The following is a 22,621-nucleotide window of genomic DNA, read 5'->3' on the forward strand; positions in this document are numbered from 1 at the left end:
TTCCCCTGCCTGGACTGAGATGAACTTTGCATTGCTTTTGTAATACTGACAAAAAACGCACACTTCTGCAGAGCTGTGTTTTCTCAGTACCTATGCTGACAACATTTAAAATGCTAATTGTTGAAGAATTACCATGCAGATGCAATTTAGAATAACATGTCAAATCCACAGTCATTACTCCCTGCTTTTATCTTTCACTAAAAGCATGTGCAGCAACAGCCTTTTTCTTTGAATAAAAATAAACCATGTTTTTGTTTGTCGTTTTGTTGTAATGTACAGTAATGGAAGCAATTACACACCGAGATGAGGAATGAGCAACAACATTATTGACTGCAGATACACACACACACACACACACACACACCACTAAGAGTCCACACACACACGCAAGCACCACGCATGCATGTGCGCACACACCCACCCCCCCCCACACACACACACACACACACACACACACACACACACACACACACACACACACACACTGACCTTCTCGCCTGTCCTCTGGGATGGCCTTGGCCTTGGTGTCTGTGATGTCTTTAAATGAAGCCAGGAAGAGCACCACGTCTCCCTTCTCATTCTTAATGGGGACAATTTCCAGCAGGCACCAGAACAGCGATGCTGCAGTAGACAGACACACACACACACACGTTATACACATGATACGCGTACAGCGGAGTAGGGTGAAGTTGCCCCTAGACGCTGATCTTGGGTCAGTTTTGCATTTTCCTCAGTAATGGTTAAGGTTAGGCTTGGGGCAGGGGAAGCTGATCCTAGCTCTGTACCTAAGGGAAACTACCCCAGAGCCACACTACAGTACGGACATGCTACTGTATACGTGACCAATCATCTGAAATAAGGTTAAACTTCTGATTGGTTGATGTTCTGTTTTTGGCTATTTTTTAAGACTTTTTATCTGTTAAGAGGTTAAAGTACAGATTCAGAGCTTCAAAATGTTGTATCATATGCTGCACAACACACATTATAATCACATTACCAATCAAGATATCTAATACAGACATTACACGTTATAATCACACTACAAATCAAGACGCATTATAATCACATTACAAATCAAGACACATTATAATCACATTACAACAAGACACATTATAATCACATTACAAATGAAGACACATTATAATCACATTACAACAATACACATTATAATCACATTACAACAAGACACATTATAATCACATTACAAATAAAGACACATTATAATCACATTACAAGACACATTATAATCACATTACAACAAGACACATTATAATCACATTACAAATGAAGACACATTATAATCACATTACAACAAGACACATTATAATCACATTACAAATGAAGACACATTATAATCACATTACAACAAGTCACATTATAATCACATTACAACAAGACACATTATAATCACATTACAGCAAGACATATTATAATCACATTACACATCAAGTTATGTAATACAGACAACAGATTATACTCTGAAGCACGCAGATATGTACAGTATAATACAGATGCATGGAAGCAGTCAAACACATTCCCTGAAAACCTAGCAGGAGTTCTGTAGGTGTGTGTGTGTGTGTGGGTTCCTGCACACTATTCCCCAGGCACACTATGCCCCAAGTACAAGTTTAAAAGAACAAATATCTAAGTCAGGGGATCTCTGTAAGAATTATGCAATCTTGGTAAATAATGGTAAAATCTGAGAAATTGAGGTGAAATACTGTATATGTGTGTAGTCTAGTGTGTAAGTGCGGGCATGTGTGTGTGTGTGTGTGAAGTGTATAAAATGTGTTAGTCTGTGTGCTTTAGAGACTGTATGAATGTGCTCTCTGTCAAGAATAGTATGTAATGTACTGTGTGTAGTATGAATAGTATGTAATGTACTGTATGTAGTATGAATAGTATGTAATGTACTGTATGTAGTATGAATAGTATGTAATGTACAGTATGTAGTATGAATAGTATGTAATGTACAGTATGTAGTATGAATAGTATGTAATGTACAGTATGTAGCATGAATAGTATGTAATGTACTGTATGTAGCATGAATAGTATGTAATGTACTGTATGTAGTATGAATAGTATGTAATGTACTGTATGTAGTATGAATAGTATGTAATGTACTGTATGTAGTATGAATAGTATGCAATGTACTGTGTGTAGCATGAATAGTATGCAATGTACTGTATGTAGTATGAATAGTATGTAATGTACTGTATGTAGCATGAATAGTATGTAATGTACAGTATGTAGTATGAATAGTATGCAATGTACTGTATGTAGTATGAATAGTATGTAATGTACTGTATGTAGCATGAATAGTATGTAATGTACAGTATGTAGTATGAATAGTATGCAATGTACAGTATGTAGCATGAATAGTATGTAATGTACTGTATGTAGTATGAATAGTATGTAATGTAATGTACAGTATGTAGTATGAATAGTATGCAATGTACTGTATGTAGTATGAATAGTATGTAATGTACTGTATGTAGCATGACTAGTATGTAATGTACAGTATGTAGTATGAATAGTATATAATGTACTGTATGTAATATGAATAGTATGTAATGTACTGTATGTAGCATGAATAGTATGTAATGTACTGTATGTAGGGCGGCAGGTAGCTTAGTGGTTAAGAGCGTTGTGCCAGTAACCGAAAGGTTGCTGGTTCTAATCCCCGAGCCGACTAGGTGAAAAATCTGTCGATGTGCCCTTGAGCAAGGCACTTAACCCTAATTGCTCCTGTAAGTCGCTCTGGATAAGAGTGTCTGCTAAATGTAAAATGTAGTATGAATAGTATGTAATGTACTGTATGTAGTATGAATAGTATGTAATGTAATGTATGTAGTATGAATAGTATGTAATGTACTGTATGTAGTATGAATAGTATGTCATGTATGTAGTATGTAAAATGAGATTCCTGTTGAGCTCTCATGGATCTATAACCTTACACCCACCTCTTTCTCACTCTCTCTCTCTCTCTCTCTCTCTAAATCTCCCTCTCCTCTAAATTGCCCATCACTTTAAGGTCCATTCTGTAAGATTTCCACATATTATTAGACCTTAATGCACATGTCAAATAAGTGTCCAAGTAACCTTTGCATGAATAGTATCCGAGCAACTAAACTTGATGGTGGAATGTAAGTGATTCAGTCAAGACATATTGATGTTGCTGCCAAGATATTGATGTGAAAGAACTGAACAAGTGAGAGCATATTCATAGTAAGCAGCCACCATCTTGTTTTCACCTATCCTGAGTCTTCAGAAGGAGGACAGGAGATGAGTAGTGGAGTCCAACTGTAGCAGACTTCAACACACACACACACACCTTTCCTTACCTGTCTTCTTGTAGAACATGATCTCTTCCTTGAACTCCTTGCGTTCGTCCAGGGCATCGTCGATGCTGAGGATGATGGTCTCGCTGCTCTCTGGGCCGTACAGGAACTTACAGGCACAGCTCTTCTGCATGACTTCAGCGCGAGAGAAGCCTGTGAGCTCACAGAAGCCATCTGAACAGTAGACAATGGGGAAGCCTTGGGCCTTGGACACCTGGGCATTAGCCAGGATGAAGTTGCTGTCTGGTGGAATCAAAGATAAATAAATACACGGTCGCATTCATTAGTGCAAACCGTAGCAAAATGTTTTGGAATGGAAAAACTTTTTCCAACAGGTGAGAGTCTCTTATTGGACAAGTTCAGGTAGTCCCTCCTCATTTAGGTCAGTTTTCTTTCATTTTAGTTTCTAGTGAATACGACCCTGGTTTAGACAGTGATGATGTAAGTTTAGGCCAGGATAAAGTTGTTGTCTGGTAAGAGTAAGACAAGGAATATTTTGAATACACTTTTAACGATAACTATGTGAATTTGGGCTACTCCGATGGCCGGGAAAAGTTGTTGTCTTGTCAAAACAAGACAGGGAACCAAGGTAATTCATATTTATGACAGTGAGGATGGGGGTTTAGGCCACTGTGGATAGTGTATCAGGGTATAAACTAACACTGCAGATACTGTTGTTTACGGTTGGGCAACTCCAGTCCTCAGGGGCCTGAGTGTCTGCTGATTCCAACTGTATCCCAAATGACACCCTCCTCACCCATAGGACTCTGGTCAAAAGTAGTGAACTAAGTAGTGCACTATATAGGGAATAGGGTGTCATTTGGGATGCAACCTTTCTCTTGTTGCCTGGAGCTTAATTGAGCCATTAAAGTGACAAATTGCTCACAGAGTGACACACCTGTTTAACCAATCTAAAGCAGACGCTGGTCTGAGAGAACAGAAACTAGCAGACAGACACTGAGGACCAAAGTTACCCATCACCTGCTATAGTTAGAGAGTTACTGAAGTGTGAACAGAGGAGGGTGGGTGGTGGGTGGTGGGGGGTTGGTGGGTGGTGGGTGGGTGGTGGGTGGGTGGTGGGTGGTGGGTGGGTGGTGGTTGGGTGGTGGGTGGGTGGTGGGTGGTTGGTGGGTGGGTGGTGGGTGGGAGGGAGGGTGTGTGAGGCAAGAGCAAGGAGGGTGAGAAAAAATCTTCAGGTCTATTAATTAAGCTATTATGCCTTCTTGACCTAAACTGTTATGCGAATCTGTTAAATTAATCATGATCACCAAGGCATTGATCTAAGACTTAGAGTAGGATTACTATAGCTATTCATTACAACTGCAATTGTTTTCATGTTGTTTCATCCCAAAATAAATGTTCTGCCTCAGCCATCTCTTTTCCCACCATCGATTTGACGATTTGATACATAATTGTTTAATGTCTCGTGTCAACCTTTGTCAAAGGAAACGACAGTAATTCTCTGTTAAAATACGGCGCTTCAGAACCAGAATGCTTGTACACGTCCTTCAACGAGGAGACGTTCCATTTCATAATTGCTTTAATCACACAGAGTTCTATCTGTCTCCACACTCTCTGACCTGCTGAAGAGATTCTTGAGTCTGAAGCGGAAGACCACCTTTTTTAATGTTTTTATTTGCATCAGCAGAATGTGCCGTGTTATAGGCCTGACAGCAGCATGCCTTGGGACAGCTGTCAGGAGGCTGTACCGAACACACACTCACAAGCTCATGCATGCACGCACAAACACACACACATGCACACACACACAAACACACCCTCCAGACACTGAGTGAGGACCAGACAGACAGGACCAGACATCTCAGAGGAACCAGAGACAGACCCCACATTCCTAACTCCTTTCCCTCGCGTCCTGCCTGTCCAACAGCCCCCCTCTGAGAGGAGGAGAGGCTGAAGCTTAGCCTTAAGAGACGTTTACCCAAGTGTGTGTGTGTGTGTGCGTTTATGCGTGCGTATGTGTGTGTGCCACAAACACACACACACACACACACACACATAGGTGTTCCCATCTGGATGTGGCTTGCTCTTTAATGGCCCAGATTGAATACAGGCTTGGGACTGATTTGGGGCAGTGGGGGTTGCAGACACTTTTGAATAATCAGAAGCAACTTGTAATCTCAACCCAACCTTACACTTTCACCCATTCAATCCCCTCACTTCCCCCCGTCAGCAACCACTCCACTTCTCCTAGCAATCCATATCTCCTCTCCTTCATTCTCTTTTAATCTCTCCCCTTCATTCAGTCGCTCTACTCACTTCCCTTCCCTCTCCCTCCATGTCTAACAGCCTCTGTTCTGTATCCATAGGTTTCCCCCCTTTCACTTCCCCACATAATCTATTCTACACCCTTCTATCCCTCCCTCTCTCCCTCTCTCCCTCCCCCTACATCTCTCCCCCTCTCCCCATCCTTTAGGCTGTGCGATGGTACCCCTCTACCTCCTCCCTCCTTCTCTCCTCCCACCCCTCCATCGCTTCTCTCTGCTCCATTCCTCTCTCCATCTCTCCTCCCAGCTGCTCTCCGTCTCCGTCTCCCTCCTACTGTTCTGGGTCTCACTGTCTAATTACTCTTCCTCTTCTCCCAACCCCCAGAATCCCTCAATCTATCCCTTTTATTCCCTCTCTCCATCCCTCTTATTCCCTCCAACTTCTGTTACACTTGCCCTTTCATCCATCAATCCATGCTACTCTCTCTCTGTCCTCTCTCCACCCTTGCCTTCCCTCTCCTCTAGACCTCTACATGCTTCATCCCTCTCTAGTCTACTATCTCCACCTGTCCTTGGATTCCCCTTCTTCATCCTCACATCTTCTTTACGCACTCCATCTTCTCCTCCCTCCTCTCCACCATATTCTCCTCCCTCCTCTCCACCATCTTCTCCTCCCTACCACCTAGTCCTCCCTCCTCTCCACCATATTCTCCTCCATCTTCTCCTCCCTCTGCTCGACCATCTTCTCCTCCCTCCGCTCCACCATCCTCCCTCCTCTCCACCACCTTCTCATCCCTCCTCTCCACCACCTTCTCATCTCTCCTCTCCACCATATTCTCCTCCATCCTCTCCAGCACCTTCTTCTCCCTCCGCCATCTTCTCCTCCCTCCTCTCCACCATCTTCTCCTCCCTCCTCTCCACCATATTCTCCTCCCTCCATCTTCTTCTCCCTCCTCTCCACCATATTCTCCTCCCTCCTCTCCAGCACCTTCTTCTAATTTTTTTTTACATTTTTACATTTTAGTCATTTAGCAGACGCTCTTATCCAGAGCGACTTACAGTTAGGGAGTGCATACATTCTTTTTTTTCTTTTTTTCATACTGGCCCCCCGTGGGAATCAAACCCACAACCCTGGCATTGCAAACGCCATGCTCTACCAACTGAGCTTAGACCACTGCGCCACTCGGGAGGTTCTCCCTCCGCTCCACCATCTTCTCCTCCCTCCTCTCCACCATCTTCTTCTCCCTCCTCTCCACCATATTCTCCTCCCTCCACTCCACCATCTTCTCCTCCCTCCTCTCCACCATCGTCTACTCCCTCCGCTCCACCATCCTCTCCTCCCTCCGCTCCACCACCTTCTCCTCCCTCCGCTCCACCACCTTCTCCTCCCTCCGCTCCACCACCTTCTTCTCCCTCCGCTCCACCACCTTCTTCTCCCTCCTCTCCACCATATTTTCCTCCCTCCTTTCCACCATATTCTCCTCTCCTGTCTAATTGCTGAAGTGTAACAGCCAATAGATCATCTCCCCCTGTGCTCACACTCTATCTGACAGCTGCATGAGAGTCCCCACAGGGAAGGAGAGAGAGAGAGAGAGAGAGAGAGAGAGAGAGAGAGAGAGAGAGAGAGAGAGAGAGAGAGAGAGAGAGAGAGAGAGAGAGAGAGAGAGAGAGAGAGGGAGGGAGAGAGAGGGAGAGAGAGAGAGAGAGAGAGAGAGAGAGAGAGAGAGAGAGAGAGAGAGAGAGAGAGAGAGAAAGAAGGGAGGAAGGGAGAAAGAGAGAAGGAGAGAAGGAGAGAGGGAGGAGGAAAGAAGATATAGGGGAGGGAGGGAGGGAGGGAGTGAAGGTTGAGAGAAGATATTTAAAAGAAGAATGGAGGAGATAGAATGAGAAAGTTATGGATGAAAGGGAAGAAGAACTAGAACACTGACAGAGAAATAAAAGAGGAGAAGAAATATATGAAAACAGGGATTGAAAAGGAGAGGGAAGACTAAATAACATGTCCAAGTAGAGAAGGCTAGAGTAGAAGGAGATGAGAGGAGAGAGGAATCCCCAACTGAATGCTTGAAGCCACACCCCCTCATCACCTCCACCTATCGTGCGTCCCAAATGGCACCTTATTCCAGTCCCTCCAGTATTTCGCAGCATTTTGTTGTGATATTTGCGGGAAAACTACTTGGTTTTGCTGCTGCAATTCTGACATTTTGCAAGGCAATATGCAATGATTTTGTCCAATTTGTCACGAAAACGCACTTAGGACAGAGGTCAGGTCAAATTGATCCTACACCACAGCTGTCACGCCCTGGCTCTGGGGACTATGTTATGTTGAGCCAGGGTGTGTAAGTCTATGTTTTGTATATCTATGTTGGCCTGAGTGACTCCCAATCAGAGGCAACGAGTGTCAGCTGGTTGTCTCTGATTGGGAGCCATATTTAACTATCGGTCTTTTCACTTTGTGTTGTGGTTTCTTGTTCCTTTTGGTTTGTGTGTATCGAAGGACTTCACGTTTCGTTCGTTGTTTTGATCGGGTGATCTGTTTAATAAATAATATGTACGCATTCAACGCTGCGCATTGGTCCTCCTCCTTAAGCGAACGTGACAGAAGAAACCACCAAGACAGGACCAAGCAGCGTGAAGAGGAGAGTGGATGGACCTGGGATCAGTGGAGTAGGAGTCTCAACTGGGCCCAGCCAAGCGAAGAGCAGAAAGGTTGGACTTTGAAGCAGTGGAGTGAGAGTCTGGCGAGAACTAGGGAGGCCTGGTCCACGGGGAGGAGAGAGCCCCCAGAAAATTTTTAGGGGGGCTCACGACGTGGACGACGGGGCAGCCGGAGGCCGCGATGGAGCGGTCCAGTGGGTGTGCAGAGGAGGCCGCCAGGTTAAGGGGGCCACTGGTCACAGAGGAGAGGGAAAGTGTGGAGGCACGGCGAGAGGTACTGGGGTGTATTACCAGTCCGGTCCGGCCCGTTCCTGATCCCTGCATAGGGCCAGTGGCGTGTGTCCCCAGTACGGTTCGGCCTGTTCCTGCCTCTCGCACCGAGCCTGTGGTGCGGCGTCGTCAGCCCTGTCCGGCCCGTTCCTGCTCTCCGTACCAAGTCGGTGGTGCGCGTCGCCAGCCCGGTCCGGCCCATTCCTGCTCTCCGCACCAAGTCTGTGGTGCGCGTCGCCAGCCCAGTCCGGCCCATCCAAGCTTCCCGCACCAAGCCAGTGGTGTGCGTCGTCAGTCCGGCACGGCCCGTTCCTGCTCTCCGCACCAAGTCTGTGGTGCGCGTCGCCAGCCCAGTCCGGCCCATCCAAGCTTCCCGCACCAGGCCGGTGGTGTGCGTCGTCAGTCCGGCACGGCCCGTGCCTGCTCTCCGCACCAAGTCTATGGTGCGTTTCGTCGGCCCTGTCCGGCCCGTTCCTGCTCTCCGCACCAAGTCTGTGGTGCGCGTCGCCAGCCCAGTCCGGCCCATCCAAGCTCCCCGCACCAGGTCAGTGGTGCGCGTCGTCAGCCCGGTCCGGCTCATTCCTGCTCCCCGCACCAAGTCAGGGGGTGCGCTTCGTCAGCCCGGTCCGGCCCGTTCCTCCTCCACGCATCAAGCCAGGGGTGTGCGTCGTCAGTCCAGCACAACCCGTGCCTGGGTCATGTCCGGGCGGATCCGCCGCGAGGCGGAGTGCCCACCCGGTCCCTCCCCTGTTGTGGTTGTTTGGCGCGGCGGAGTCCGCGCCTTTGGGGGTACTGTCACGCCCTGGCTCTGGGGACTATGTTATGTTGAGCCAGGGTGTGTAAGTCTATGTTTTGTATATCTATGTTGGCCTGAGTGACTCCCAATCAGAGGCAACGAGTGTCAGCTGGTTGTCTCTGATTGGGAGCCATATTTAACTATCGGTCTTTTCACTTTGTGTTGTGGTTTCTTGTTCCTTTTGGTTTGTGTGTATCGAAGGACTTCACGTTTCGTTCGTTGTTTTGATCGGGTGATCTGTTTAATAAATAATATGTACGCATTCAACGCTGCGCATTGGTCCTCCTCCTTAAGCGAACGTGACAACAGCTCAGGGACACATTTTCTCCTAGAGAGAAAAATAGAAACAAGCAGTCTGCCGTGTGCTAAAAGGAGATCCCCCCCGTACACACACACACACACACACACACACACAGTCACACACAAGCACACACACACAAGCACAGACACACACACAGTCACACGCACACCCATGTCATATCCGAGGTCCAAACTCATTATTCAGCTCTCTGCTAGGTGGGTCAGGACAGGGGAATCTGTAGAGTTACAAAGTGCAGCATCAGGTATACTGCACCTCCCTCTCTTTACTCTTCTGAACAAGGTGAGGGAGGGGGGGGATTCTCAACCACGTTCTGCTCCGCTCTGCCCCAGATGTGAGTTTTATAACACATACACACACACACAGATACACAGATACATACACACCCCTCCTCGACACCCCTATCCCAAACACCTCAGCTATTTACAGAATTCTAGTGATTTGTGAGCTGAATGAGAGTGGGGTAAAAATTGATAGATGGCGAGATGGAGAGAAGGAGAGAAGGAGAGAAGGGGAGAGTGACAGTGAGAGACAGAAGGACAAAGAGAGCTGTAGGGAGAGATGAATGGAGGGACAAGAGGAGGAAGGGAGGGAGGGATGATGGAGGGACACGAGGAGGGAGGGATGGATGGATGGAGGGACAAGAGGAGGAAGGGGTGGATGGAGGGACAAGAGGAGGGAGGGGTGGATGGAGGGACAAGAGGAGGGAGGGGTGGATGGAGGGACAAGAGGAGGGAGGGGTGGATGGAGGGACAAGAGGAGGGAGGGGTGGATGGAGGGACAAGAGGAGGGAGGGGTGGATGGAGGGACAAGAGGAGGGAGGGGTGGATGGAGGGGACAAGAGGAGGGAGGGGTGGATGGAGGGACAAGAGGAGGGAGGGGTGGATGGAGGGACAAGAGGAGGGAGGGGTGGATGGAGGGACAAGAGGAGGGAGGGGTGGATGGAGGGACAAGAGGAGGGAGGGATGGATGGAGGGACAAGAGGAGGGAGGGGTGGATGGAGGGACAAGAGGAGGGAGGGGTGGATGGAGGGACAAGAGGAGGGAGGGGTGGATGGAGGGACAAGAGGAGGGAGGGGTGGATGGAGGGACAAGAGGAGGGAGGGGTGGATGGAGGGACAAGAGGAGGGAGGGGGTGGATGGAGGGACAAGAGGAGGGAGGGGTGGATGGAGGGACAAGAGGAGGGAGGGATGGATGGAGGGACAAGAGGAGGGAGGGGTGGATGGAGGGACAAGAGGAGGGAGGGGGTGGATGGAGGGACAAGAGGAGGGAGGGGTGGATGGAGGGACAAGAGGAGGGAGGGATGGATGGAGGGACAAGAGGAGGGAGGGGTGGATGGAGGGACAAGAGGAGGGAGGGATGGATGGAGGGACAAGAGGAGGGAGGGGTGGATGGAGGGACAAGAGGTGGGAGGGGGTGGATGGAGGGACAAGAGGAGGGAGGGGGTGGATGGAGGGACAAGAGGAGGGAGGGGTGGATGGAGGGACAAGAGGAGGGAGGGGGTGGATGGAGGGACAAGAGGAGGGAGGGGTGGATGGAGGGACAAGAGGAGGGAGGGGTGGATGGAGGGACAAGAGGAGGGAGGGGTGGATGGAGGGACAAGAGGAGGAAGGGGTGGATGGAGGGACAAGAGGAGGGAGGGGTGGATGGAGGGACAAGAGGAGGGAGGGGTGGATGGAGGGAGATACTGTAAGGAAGGGATGAGATGAAGGGATAGAGACAGTGGAGAGGTGGAGCAGGGGAGGAACTGAGAAGGAGAGAGGAAGTGGAATTAGAGGAGAGGAGGAGGAGATTTTCTGGAGGCTTCCCTCACATTCATCCATCTGAGCAAAAGTGGTGTGAGGCAGTCAAACAAAGTAACCAAGCGTACAGTCACACCAAGGTAACCAAGCTTACAGTCACACCAAGGTAACCATGGCTACAGTCACACCAAGGTAACCAAGCTTACAGTCACACCAAGGTAACCAAGCGTACAGTCAAACCAAGGTAACCAAGCTTATAGTCAAACCAAGGTAACCAAGCGTACAGTCACACCAAGGTAACCAAGCTTACAGTCCCACCAAGGTAACCAAGGCTACAGTCCAATCAAAGTAACCAAGCTTACAGTCACACCAAGGTAACCAAACTACAGTCAAGCAGTAATAACAGTTGGGCCTACTACAGTCACACCAAGCTGACCAGGGTAATCAATAATAATGATAATCAATGATAATCAGGGTAATCAATGTTAGTACAGACAGTAGCTTATTCATTTCCAGCTGATCAGGTGATCATCCCCATTCATGATGATTTCAATCATCTCTCCACTAATCCACAGTACAAAATCTATCTATCTTGAGGGAGGTGCAATAACACAATAAAAAATACGCACATGCACACACACACACACACACACAGCTCTTTGAACTAGAATCCTCTCATGCTGAGTAATTGAAGAGTGCAAATCATTAGACAACCCCTCAGCTTTAATCATGCTGTAGCTTTCCTTTCTATCATCAAATCCCACTGGCTCTCCCACTAGAAACATTACATTTGATCAATTCCTGTCATTTGTAAGGAAGTTGCCTCTCTCTCTCTGTTTCTCTCACTCTTTCTCTCTCTGGATTCCCCTCTCTCCCCTCTCTATGAGTATCTGACTTCCTTTCTGCCTCTACAGTACCTCCCTCTCTTCTCGCTCTCACTACCAATCGAATCCCTTCCCCCTATTTTCAATCCATTTTCTTTCCCTGTCTTCCCCCTCTTCTCTCTCATTATCTCCTTCTCCCGCGCTCTCTCTCTCCTTCTCTCTATTCCCCTCGCGAACAATTAATTACGTCTAAAAATGGCTGAGTGGGTCTCGGCCCAGACTTGCGTTAGTGAAACCCCATTTGATGATCGTTTTTCAACACTCCATTAGAGATGATGATTAGGCTTGTTACCGAAGCGGAATGTCCACGGCGACAGACAGGACTCCAGAGCTCCAGGAAGAAGCCACATTTCTATGAAACTTCCTGAAGTTCCTAGAACAAACAGAGGAGTCTCCACATTTAAATCTTCAGTTGCCATACTGTTTTGTAACATTAGAATGAGGCCAATGGCTGTGTGCTGACAGTGTCTCCTGATGGTGTCTCCTTAACTGCCTTCTTTTACCCAAGTAATTTCTTACTGCAATTGCACTCATTCACTTGTGTTGTCACCATTCTAGGTGTCTTTCATATAGATGAAGCAATAAAAGTGTAAGAAATGTGTAATAACCATGTAATAAGTTTTAAGGTGTGACTTGGGTCAAAATAATCACATTAACCCTCCCGTTGTCCTAGGGTCAAAATGACCCGCCACTGTGTTGAACCAACTTTATTTAATTTTTATATTTTTGGGATCATTTGTGAGAAGGAGGCAGTGAGACTTTTAAAAAAGTATCACTGCCTCCTTCTCACAAATGATCCAAAAAATATAAAAATTAAATAAAGTTGGTTCAACACAGTGGCGGGTCATTTTGACCCTAGGACAACGGGAGGGTTAAGTGGGAAGAATACCACTGAGGATTGTTTTAAAGTTTTCAAACTTACCTCAGAGAGTCATAATGATGTCAGAGGTCAATACTTAGAGACATAGGTTGTGTCTCAAACGGCACCCTATTCCCTATATAGTGCACTACTTTTAACCAGGGACCATAGGGCTCTGGTCAAAAGTAGTGCACTATAAAGGGAATACGGTGCCATTTGGGATGCACCCATAACTTCACACAGTACTGTTCCACTTCACAGAGTGGTGAACCACTGTGATCTTTATGAGTATGTTTACATGCACACTAATAATTAGATATTAAAGTGATTATGGCAGTAGGCCGAGTATGGCATTAGTCATGTAAACACCTTACTCTGCTTATCTTAATCGGCGTAAGGTCAAAATTGAAGTAAGCATACGCCAATTAGAACACTTGGTATTCCAAGCAATCTTTCGAATGATTAGGTCATGTAAACAGCTTAGTTAGCGTTCCAGCAGTGTATTTGATCTGCGCATGTGCCAGCACTGGTAGCGCAAGCCTCCCTTTTATGCGCAAGTGAAGTGAGTTTGGAAAAACTGAAAGTATGCATCTTAGAAATAGTTTTCGCATTCAAATGTTACGTGTCCGAACTATTATTGTGTGCATGTAACCATGCTTTATGTGACAGCTCTCTCTATTGTCGCTCAGACCTGAGCCAGACCTGAGCCAAACCTGAGCCAAACCTGAGCCAGACCTGAGCCAAACCTGAGCCAGACCTGAGTCAGACCTGAGCCAGACCTGAGTCAAACCTGAGCCAAACCTGAGCCAGACCTGAGCCAAACCTGAGCCAGACCTGAGCCAAACCTGAGCCAAACCTGAGCCAGACCTGAGCCAAACCTGAGCCAGACCTGAGCCAAACCTGAGCCAAACCTGAGCCAGACCTGAGCCAAACCTGAGCCAGACCTGAGCCAAACCTGAGCCAGACCTGAGCCAAACCTGAGCCAAACCTGAGCCAGACCTGAGCCAAACCTGAGCCAGACCTGAGCCAAACCTGAGCCAAACCTGAGCCAGACCTGAGCCAGACCTGAGCCAAACCTGAGCCAGACCTGAGCCAGACCTGAGCCAAACCTGAGCCAGACCTGACCCAAACCTGAGGCAGACCTGAGCCAAACCTGAGCCAGACCTGAGCCAAACCTGAGCCAGACCTGAGCCAGACCTGAGCCATACCTGAGCCAAACCTGAGCCAGACCTGAGCCAAACCTGAGCCAGACCTGAGCCAGACCTGAGCCAGACCTGAGCCAAACCTGAGCCAGACCTGAGCCAGACCTGAGCCAGACCTGAGCCAGCTTTAAACACTCATTTACCGTCCTACTCTAATCATCTAATCTTCCAACGGCTCAATTAGAGATGCTTCTTTAAAGAAAAGTTAATCACTGGATTGGACTTGCCTGCTCTCTTCTCATAACAGACACACACACACACACACACACATTGACACACACAAAAGTACAGACACACACATGCGCTGCAGCCATACCACAGCCGACACACACACACACACCTCTTTGAGAAAGCGTGTCAGTTCGGCGTAGCTGTAATTACCTGCCTGGTGTTGCTGAGAGCGGAAAAATAGCAATCTGCAGAAATGTCGTGACAGAGGAGCACTATGGGAAATATTACACAGCATTCTACTGGGAGTTTGGGTAAACAATTTAGGCAATTAAGTCTCTCCAATGTTAACCACTGAAGTTGCATGTCAAGTTGGAGTAATACTATGCAGTCCACAGAGTGTAGTCCTATTGTACACAGTGTGTCGTCCTATTGTACACAGTGTGTAGTCCTATTGTACGCAGTGTGTAGTCCTATTGTCCACAGTGTGTAGTCCTATTGTACAGAGTGTGTAGTCCTATTGTACACAGTGTGTAGTCCTATTGTGCACAGTGTGTAGTCATATTGTACACTGTGTGTAGTCCTATTGTACACAGTGTGTAGTCCTATTGTACACAGTGTGTAGTCCTATTGTACACAGTGTGTAGTCCTATTGTACACAGTGTGTAGTCCTATTGTGCACAGTGCGTAGTCCTATTGTACACAGTGTGTAGTCCTATTGTACACAGTGTGTAGTCCTATTGTACACAGTGTGTAATCCTATTGTACACAGCGTGTAGTCCTATTGTACACAGTGTGTAGGCCTATTGTACACAGTGTCTCCAATGTGTAAGCTAGGTCTGAATGTGAGTCAGTGTATTCCATATTGCAAAAGTGAGTAATGACTTGTAGCTGATATTACATAAGATATCCCTAAACTTGAATGGATGATGATCATGATGTCACATGATCGTTGATATTTTCTTATGATGTACCAGCTGGACATGCACTAGCACCCATGGAGAGGGCTCTATTCATGAGATGGCCTTTTCAATGTCCCCTGGTTCCGATTTTGCGCATTCGCACACACACACACACGCACACACACACACACGCACACACACACACACACTTGTGGTCATGTCAAATCCTCAGTCAGATCCTCAGTCAGCAGGTTGTTTCAAAATCAACTAACTAAGTTTGAACTATTAGAGTCAACTGGAAGTCTTGACATGAAAACAACAATGTTTTACCAATTATCTTCTGCAGCCCCAGGTGTAAACTAGTTTTTGCATGTGCAGACAGTCTGAGGACACTTAGTAGAACCTGTATGGGACACCTGTCCTGTCGCATATCGTTACAAGGTTATTTATTTTCAATGAAGAAATCTCTATAGGAGCCAATCCAAACAATGTCAGCCAGTTGACAGCTCCTTCCTCTTCCTGTTCATCTGGGCCCACAGTACTATGACGTCAGATCAGAAGGCCCTGAACCAGGCCTGTGTTTAGTTTCACCCTCTTTCCCTCTGGTCAGACCAGGGCACCAGCCACCAGACCCAATTTGTCTGGTCAGGCTCCACTGCTTCAATTTTTTCCCCATCCAGTTTGAACCACAGTTAATTCCAGGTTCCTGGCTGCTGCCGCTCAAGGACAGTGGTGTATTCATTGGGGTGCTGTAGTGTAGCTCACTGCAGTACTGTATTGGTTAAGCCTCAATTCCATAGCGGGACCATTAAGATGTGGGATTGTGTGCATCCCAAATGGCACCCTATTCCCTTTACAGTGCACTATAAAAAGGGAACAGGGTGACATTTGGGATGTAGACACCTGCTGTCCCTCCGAAACATTTACATTTTAGTCATTTAGCAGACGCTCTTATCCAGAGCGACTTACAGTTAGTGAATACATATTTTTTTTATACTGGCCCCCCGTGGGAATCGAACCCACAACCCTGGCGTTGCAAACGCCATGCTCTATCAACTGAGCTACATCCCTGCCGGCCATTCCCTCCCCTACCATGGACGACGCTGGGCCAATTGTGCGCCGCCCATGAGTCTCCCGGTCGCGGCCGGCGGCGACAGAGCCTGGATTCGAACCAGGATCTCTAGTGGCACAGTTAGCACTGCGATGCAGTGCCTTAGACCACTGCGCCACTCAGGAGTACGCTTAAAATCTAGCCTACCCTCCATATCTGCAGCATTGTGTAACACTCAATCTTCCGGCTATTTGTTTATGAAGTCTGGAATAAAGCAGTATGGACTATTGTTAGTCCGCGGAGACGCCATAGGAGTTCGAGTCATTTATCAACTCACACAGCAGAATTAGAGCAATGAAAAACATTATGTTTCTTCCACGAAAAGGAGACATACCGTAGCAGGATATCTATCTGTCTGGTTTTGACCAATTACAGTAAGCCAAAGTGGGAGACACCACTGAAGAAGATTGTAAATCAGTTAAGAATTAGTGTTATTATTAGGGTGACTTGTGTCCCAATAATGATGTGAAATGAGCAATGCTGAGACACACTAAATAATAATAAATACATCCAACACTATAGGTCTAACCCTGTTAGTTAGTCTAGGCTACCCAAAGTGAGAGCCATCTCCTTTCTGGGATCAGTTAAAGATTCAGAAACACTTCTGTTTTTTTCTCTAGGGTAGGCCTACTTCTGCCCTAGCATGGTCCAAATCTGACATGGCATCACAATTCCATAAGGAGTTGGCAAGAGAACAGAAACAGATCTGGGACCAGGCTACTTATGGCCCAGATGCAGAAAAAATATATAATCTAATTTTGGAGTTAATGCAGTAGAACAAGCAACATTAAACTGCAATCCTAACTTCCAGACTTCTCGGAGACAAAGGTCGGTTATATCAACACCCTGGTCGGTGACTGCAAATGAGTTGCTTTTCGAGAGAAAGAGAGAAAGCGGCCGTTCTAAAGACCCCCACATGTGCCTCTGCCTAGAGAAGCGAACCCACCTGCTGTAGGTGCCGTCGACCAATTAATTTGGATAGATGCGACTGCTACTGTCAGAGCTTCACCAAGGGACTTGGCGGTCAGAGAGCAGAAATAAGAAATGTTCATTTCACTGAACGTGTTTGTCTGAATATGTCATCTGAAAAACTATCACAACTGTTTTTGTGTAAGGACTAATGACTATTGGTAAAATGTGTCATATTGGAACAAGGATATTTCTTAACTTGCTTACAGAGTAGACTATTCTCGAGGTTTAGAAATGTAACCTTAAATTATTGTTGTTTAGGAGCGCTTGAGTTGGCGCGCGCCTAGTGAGGGTGATTCGCTGTCGGTGGTGCTGCGCGAGTAGACCAATAGGTTAGCGCTCGCGCTCATCTCCATTATAAAGTGTCAAAAAAAATGTCTTACTGTGTCAACAAATTGAACAAGTCTTTTAACTAGGCTATAGCCTAGCCCACACAAATATAGCATATAGCCCTGGGCACCAAGAGCAACTACACATTGGCTATTCCATTTTGAAGAGAAATATAACTGTTCAAAATATATCCTACCTGCATTAACTTGCTCTACTGTTATTTTGTGATTTGATTTCACTGGCCGTTTTGGAAGAAATATACATATTATGACTAAAAGCCGTATTCCTACCAATTGATTTAGCAATTTCCATCATTATAATTACTTATTAGAAAGCAGGTACAACAAACGGGTTGGGACTGAACGAATAGCCTAACTGAGGCTATAGGTTAAGGTCCCATTAAGCATTTACATTTTACATTTTAGTCATTTAGCAGACGCTCTTATCCAGAGCGACTTACAGTTAGTGAGTGCATACATTTTCATACTGCATCAAATAGAAAGAGAACAAACTTACGCGTGCCGTCAAACCGTGTGGCTATGGTGTCCAGAAACGTGTTCTGCGGCGCAAGTAATCCTTTCATCACAGGCATTTTCCCTCGCTGTTGTCCAAGTCCCCATCAAAGTCACGGAAGAGAAGGTGTGAGCCGACCTAATATGTGTGAAGAGCGCACGTCCGCGGTACATCGGTGGAATCCGATTGCTATCTAGTGGAGAGTGTGTGTGAGAGAGATGCGCGCTCCCTGGAACCGTGTGTGTATGAGTGTGTGTGACAAGTGGATGTGACGCCTGCAGGTGCAATTCAGGTAACAGCTACTCCGGGACGCCCGCGAGAAAGCCAGACGCAGGAACGAGCTTTCTGTCAGCAGTTTCATTATTCTGTCAATGGATTTCAATGATCATCATTTCTCACTGTACAATGTCAGAGACGATCAATCAAACAGACTACAACACTCTCTCTGATCACGCAAACGATTTTAACTGTCTGAGACGGTGAATATGTTGTAGTCAACTAAGCAACGTATTATTTCTCTCTCTTTCTTTTCACTACGCTACTTTTACGATTTTCAATGCCTTCTGTTTGTTCTCGTCAGAAAAGCAATAAATAACTGTGAGTAAAAGAAAGTAGCCTACAGCCTAAAATAACTTTTTATGCAGAACTTGAGTAGAACAGTGGTCTATAAATGTATCCCAAATACATTTAGAATTCCGGTTTTCGATTGAAATATTTATATTCCTTAGAATTATAGTCTATAAGTTTACGAGATAAATAAGAAGTATAATAATAGCCTAAGCCTGCAGGTTTGGGCAAGTTGAGTAGGCCTATGACGTCACACGCCTTACTGACAAGACTAGGAGAACACATAAACCATAAACGCACAGGCAAGCACGCGCACAGGAACAGCGCAGTATTTTGTTCCAATCAGCTGGCTCTGACATATGGCCTAATTGAGATAAAGGAGCGTCAGGAAAAGGAGAGAACAATAGGCTATACATTGAATAAACACATGTAATAGATAGTCGAGTACCAGACTATTTTGGAAACGTTGGGCATTTAGTAACCTAATGGCGCCACCTTGTGATTTATCATGGACACACATGCTTTACACAAACAACACACACACACATACGCAGCCATGAGTACCCACGTCCCATATCTCTCTCTCTCTCTCTCTCTCTCTCACACACACACACACACTGACTCACTCCTGCCTAAGGCCAGTTATTGTGCCAGCTCTGACAGACATCAAACACACTGATGCTTCACCTTGGTAATTAAGTGCTTTGTGCATCATTTCAGCCTGATCACTGCTTTAAGCGTGTGTGCGTGTGTGTGGTAGTAGTACTGAAGAGACTGGCTCACTGTGCCTTATAGTATACTCTCAGTAAAGACACTAAACTACCTAAACTACCTCACTGATCCAATGCAGCCGTTTATATCTCAATATCAAATCATTTCTGGTTAACAATGAAGTACTTTACTGTGATTGGTTTCAATTAAAATAGTCAAAAATAAACAAAAATATCTTCTTAGCAAAGGGCAATTTCTCAAGCAAGATTTTTGCTAAGACTGTCTGGGAGTGTTCTGAGCGGGGAGGGGGAAACAGAAAACTAGCTGTAATTGGCAGAGAAGTTTAGAACATACAGCACCAGCCAAAAGTTTGGACACACCTACTCATTCAAAGGTTTTTCTTTATTTTTACTATTTTCTACATTGTAGAATAATAGTGAAGACATCAAAACTATGAAATAACACATATGGAATCATGTAGTACCCAAAAAAGTGTTAAACAAATCTAAATATATTTTAGACTTTAGATTATTCAAAGTAGCCACCCTTTGCCTTGATGACAGCTTTGCACACTCTTGGCATTCTCTCAACCAGCTTCATGAGGTAGTCACCTGGAATACATTTCAATCAACAGGTGTGCCTTGTAAAAAGTTAATTTATTTCCTTCTTAATGCGTTTTAGCCAACCAGTTGTGTTGTGACAAGGTAGAGGTGGTATACAGAAGATAGCCCTGGAATGAGTAGGTGTGTCCAAACTTTTGACTGGTACTGTATGTCAGGATAGACTAACCTCTTTCAAGCATCAAATAAACCAAAATCCAAACCGATCCCAAGATGTGTGGCGTAGGAGGCCACGCTGCATGTTGTTTGATCTAAAACCCTCCACCCCACACACACACAAACAGACAGAACCAAACGCACACACACACACACTGAGACACACACACGCCTAATCCTCATGCCAGCTAATACCAACAGTGGTGGCATACTGTACTGAACAATCTGCACTATCTGAACTGAAACCTGTAGAACCTTAAAACCTTGAGCTGCCTGCACTTGAACCAGAATCAAAGAGGTCAGTGGCTTATCGGCCTTTGTGAATGTAATCTACTGAGGAGTTCATCAACAGCTACAGTAATACACCTTCACCTGGGGCCATGTCTGTCCCAGCTAATACCTGATTCCTGTAAGGAGAGGTTTTATCAGTCTAAGGCAGGGGTGGGCAAACCTTTTGGCTCAAGGGCCACATTGAGTTTTTGAAACCAAGTGAAGGGCCACATACTATATGCGTGACAAAACATGTGAAGCCTTTATTCATTTTCACATTGACACGCAACTACTAGTGGACTGTAGGTGTACATATGCTTGCAGAACAATTCTACCCTTGTACCATCTCTAACCTTGTTTTTTGTGAACACATTTTTCACCACATTTTTCACATTTTTCATCATTAAGTTTGCCGACGACACAACAGTGGTAGGCCTGATCACCGACAACGATGAGACAGCCTATAGGGAGGAGGTCAGAGACCTGGCCGTGTGGTGCCAGGACAACAACCTCTCCCTCAACGTGACCAAGACAAAGGAGATGATTGTGGACTACAGGAAAAAAAAGAGGACTGAGCACGCCCCCATTCTCATCGACGGGGCTGTAGTGGAACAGGTTGAGAGCTTCAAGTTCCTTGGTGTCCACATCACCAAAGATCTATCATGGTCCAAACACACCAAGACAGTCGTGAAGAGGGCACGACAAAGCCTATTCCCCCTCAGGAGACTGAAAAGATTTGGCATGGGTCCTCAGATCCTCAAAACATTCTACAGCTGCACCATCGAGAGCATCCTGACTGGTTGCATCACCGCCTGGTATGGCAACTGCTTGGCCTCCGACCGCAAGGCACTACAGAGGGTAGTGCGTACGGCCCAGTACATCACTGGGGCCAAGCTTCCTGCCATCCAGGACCTCTATACCAGGCGGTGTCAGAGGAAGGCCCTCAAAATTGTCAAAGACTCCAGCCACCCTAGTCATAGACTGTTCTCTCTGCTACTGCACAGCAAGCGGTACCGGAGTGCCAAGTCTAGGTCCGAAAGACTTCTCAACAGCTTCTACCCCCAAGCCATAAGACTCCTGAACAGCTAATCATGGCTACCCGGACTATTTGCACTGCCCCCACCCCATCCTTTTTACGCTGCTGCTACTCTGTTAATTATTTATGCATAGTCACTTTAACTCTACCCCACATGTACATATTACCTCAACTACCTCAACTAGTCGGGTGCCCCCCGCACATTGACTCTGCAATGGTACCCCCCTGTATATACAGCCTCCCTACTGTTATTTTATTTTACTTCTGCTCTTTTTTTTCTCAACACTTTTTTTGTTGTTGTTTTATATAAAAAATAAATGCACTGTTGGTTAAGGGCTGTAAGTAAGCATTTCACTGTGATGTCTGCACCTGTTGTATTCGGCGCATGTGACCAATACAATTTTATTTTATTTTATTTGAAAATTGATATAATTTATAACGTCACAGACACAGTCAAACACACACACCGATCCTGCATCTCTACCCTTGTAAAGTACAATCAAACTTAGTCACAATATGCAAACTTTAAAATTGATATATATTATAAGACTGGAGACATGCTACATGTAACAGCAGATGTGTAAAAAAAAAACGATTCTAAAATTTGAGCGAAACATATAGTAAGAGCATCCGTTTCATTTGGAATGGTCTGTTTTTGAAAGCATATTAAGGAACAATTCTCATCTCCATTGTGAGCCATATATACAGTTATCCAATCACCTCAGCCCAACTATAACTGATTAGTTATTACCTGTATCCAAGTGCATTGCTGGATAATTCTCACTGCATAACCATCACCATGAAAAAGCATAATCCTTGCCTACAAAAGTCATGGTTATTCAAGTCTTAATGTGAACAATGGGTCTGGTCACCTCTCTTGGCAAGGGCATCAAAGTCTGGTGTCATCTTTGATTCTCAGAACAACTGACAAGTGGTCATTTGTTAAATTTGACCTGTGACAGGATTTGTTGTAAT

The 22,621-nt window shown here is 45.9% G+C and overlaps 1 protein-coding gene across 1 annotated transcript in view; it reads right to left on the reverse strand.

Moving 5' to 3' along the window:
• Positions 1–18,504, reverse strand: part of LOC121586704 (potassium voltage-gated channel subfamily H member 8-like) — a gene marked incomplete at its 3' end in the record, with an annotated part of 68,490 nt that extends 49,986 nt beyond the window's left edge. The window contains exons 1-3 of the mRNA XM_045216249.1: positions 18,290–18,504; positions 3,345–3,584; positions 490–621 (exon numbers count right to left, since the gene is read on the reverse strand). Of these exons, the coding sequence (XP_045072184.1) occupies positions 490–621; positions 3,345–3,584; positions 18,290–18,365 (448 nt within the window). The remainder of the gene's footprint in view (positions 1–489; positions 622–3,344; positions 3,585–18,289) is intronic.
• Positions 18,505–22,621: the final 4,117 nt, after the last annotated feature.

Source organism: Coregonus clupeaformis, unplaced genomic scaffold (genome assembly GCF_020615455.1).
Source record: "Coregonus clupeaformis isolate EN_2021a unplaced genomic scaffold, ASM2061545v1 scaf0650, whole genome shotgun sequence".
NCBI lineage: Eukaryota > Metazoa > Chordata > Actinopteri > Salmoniformes > Salmonidae > Coregonus > Coregonus clupeaformis.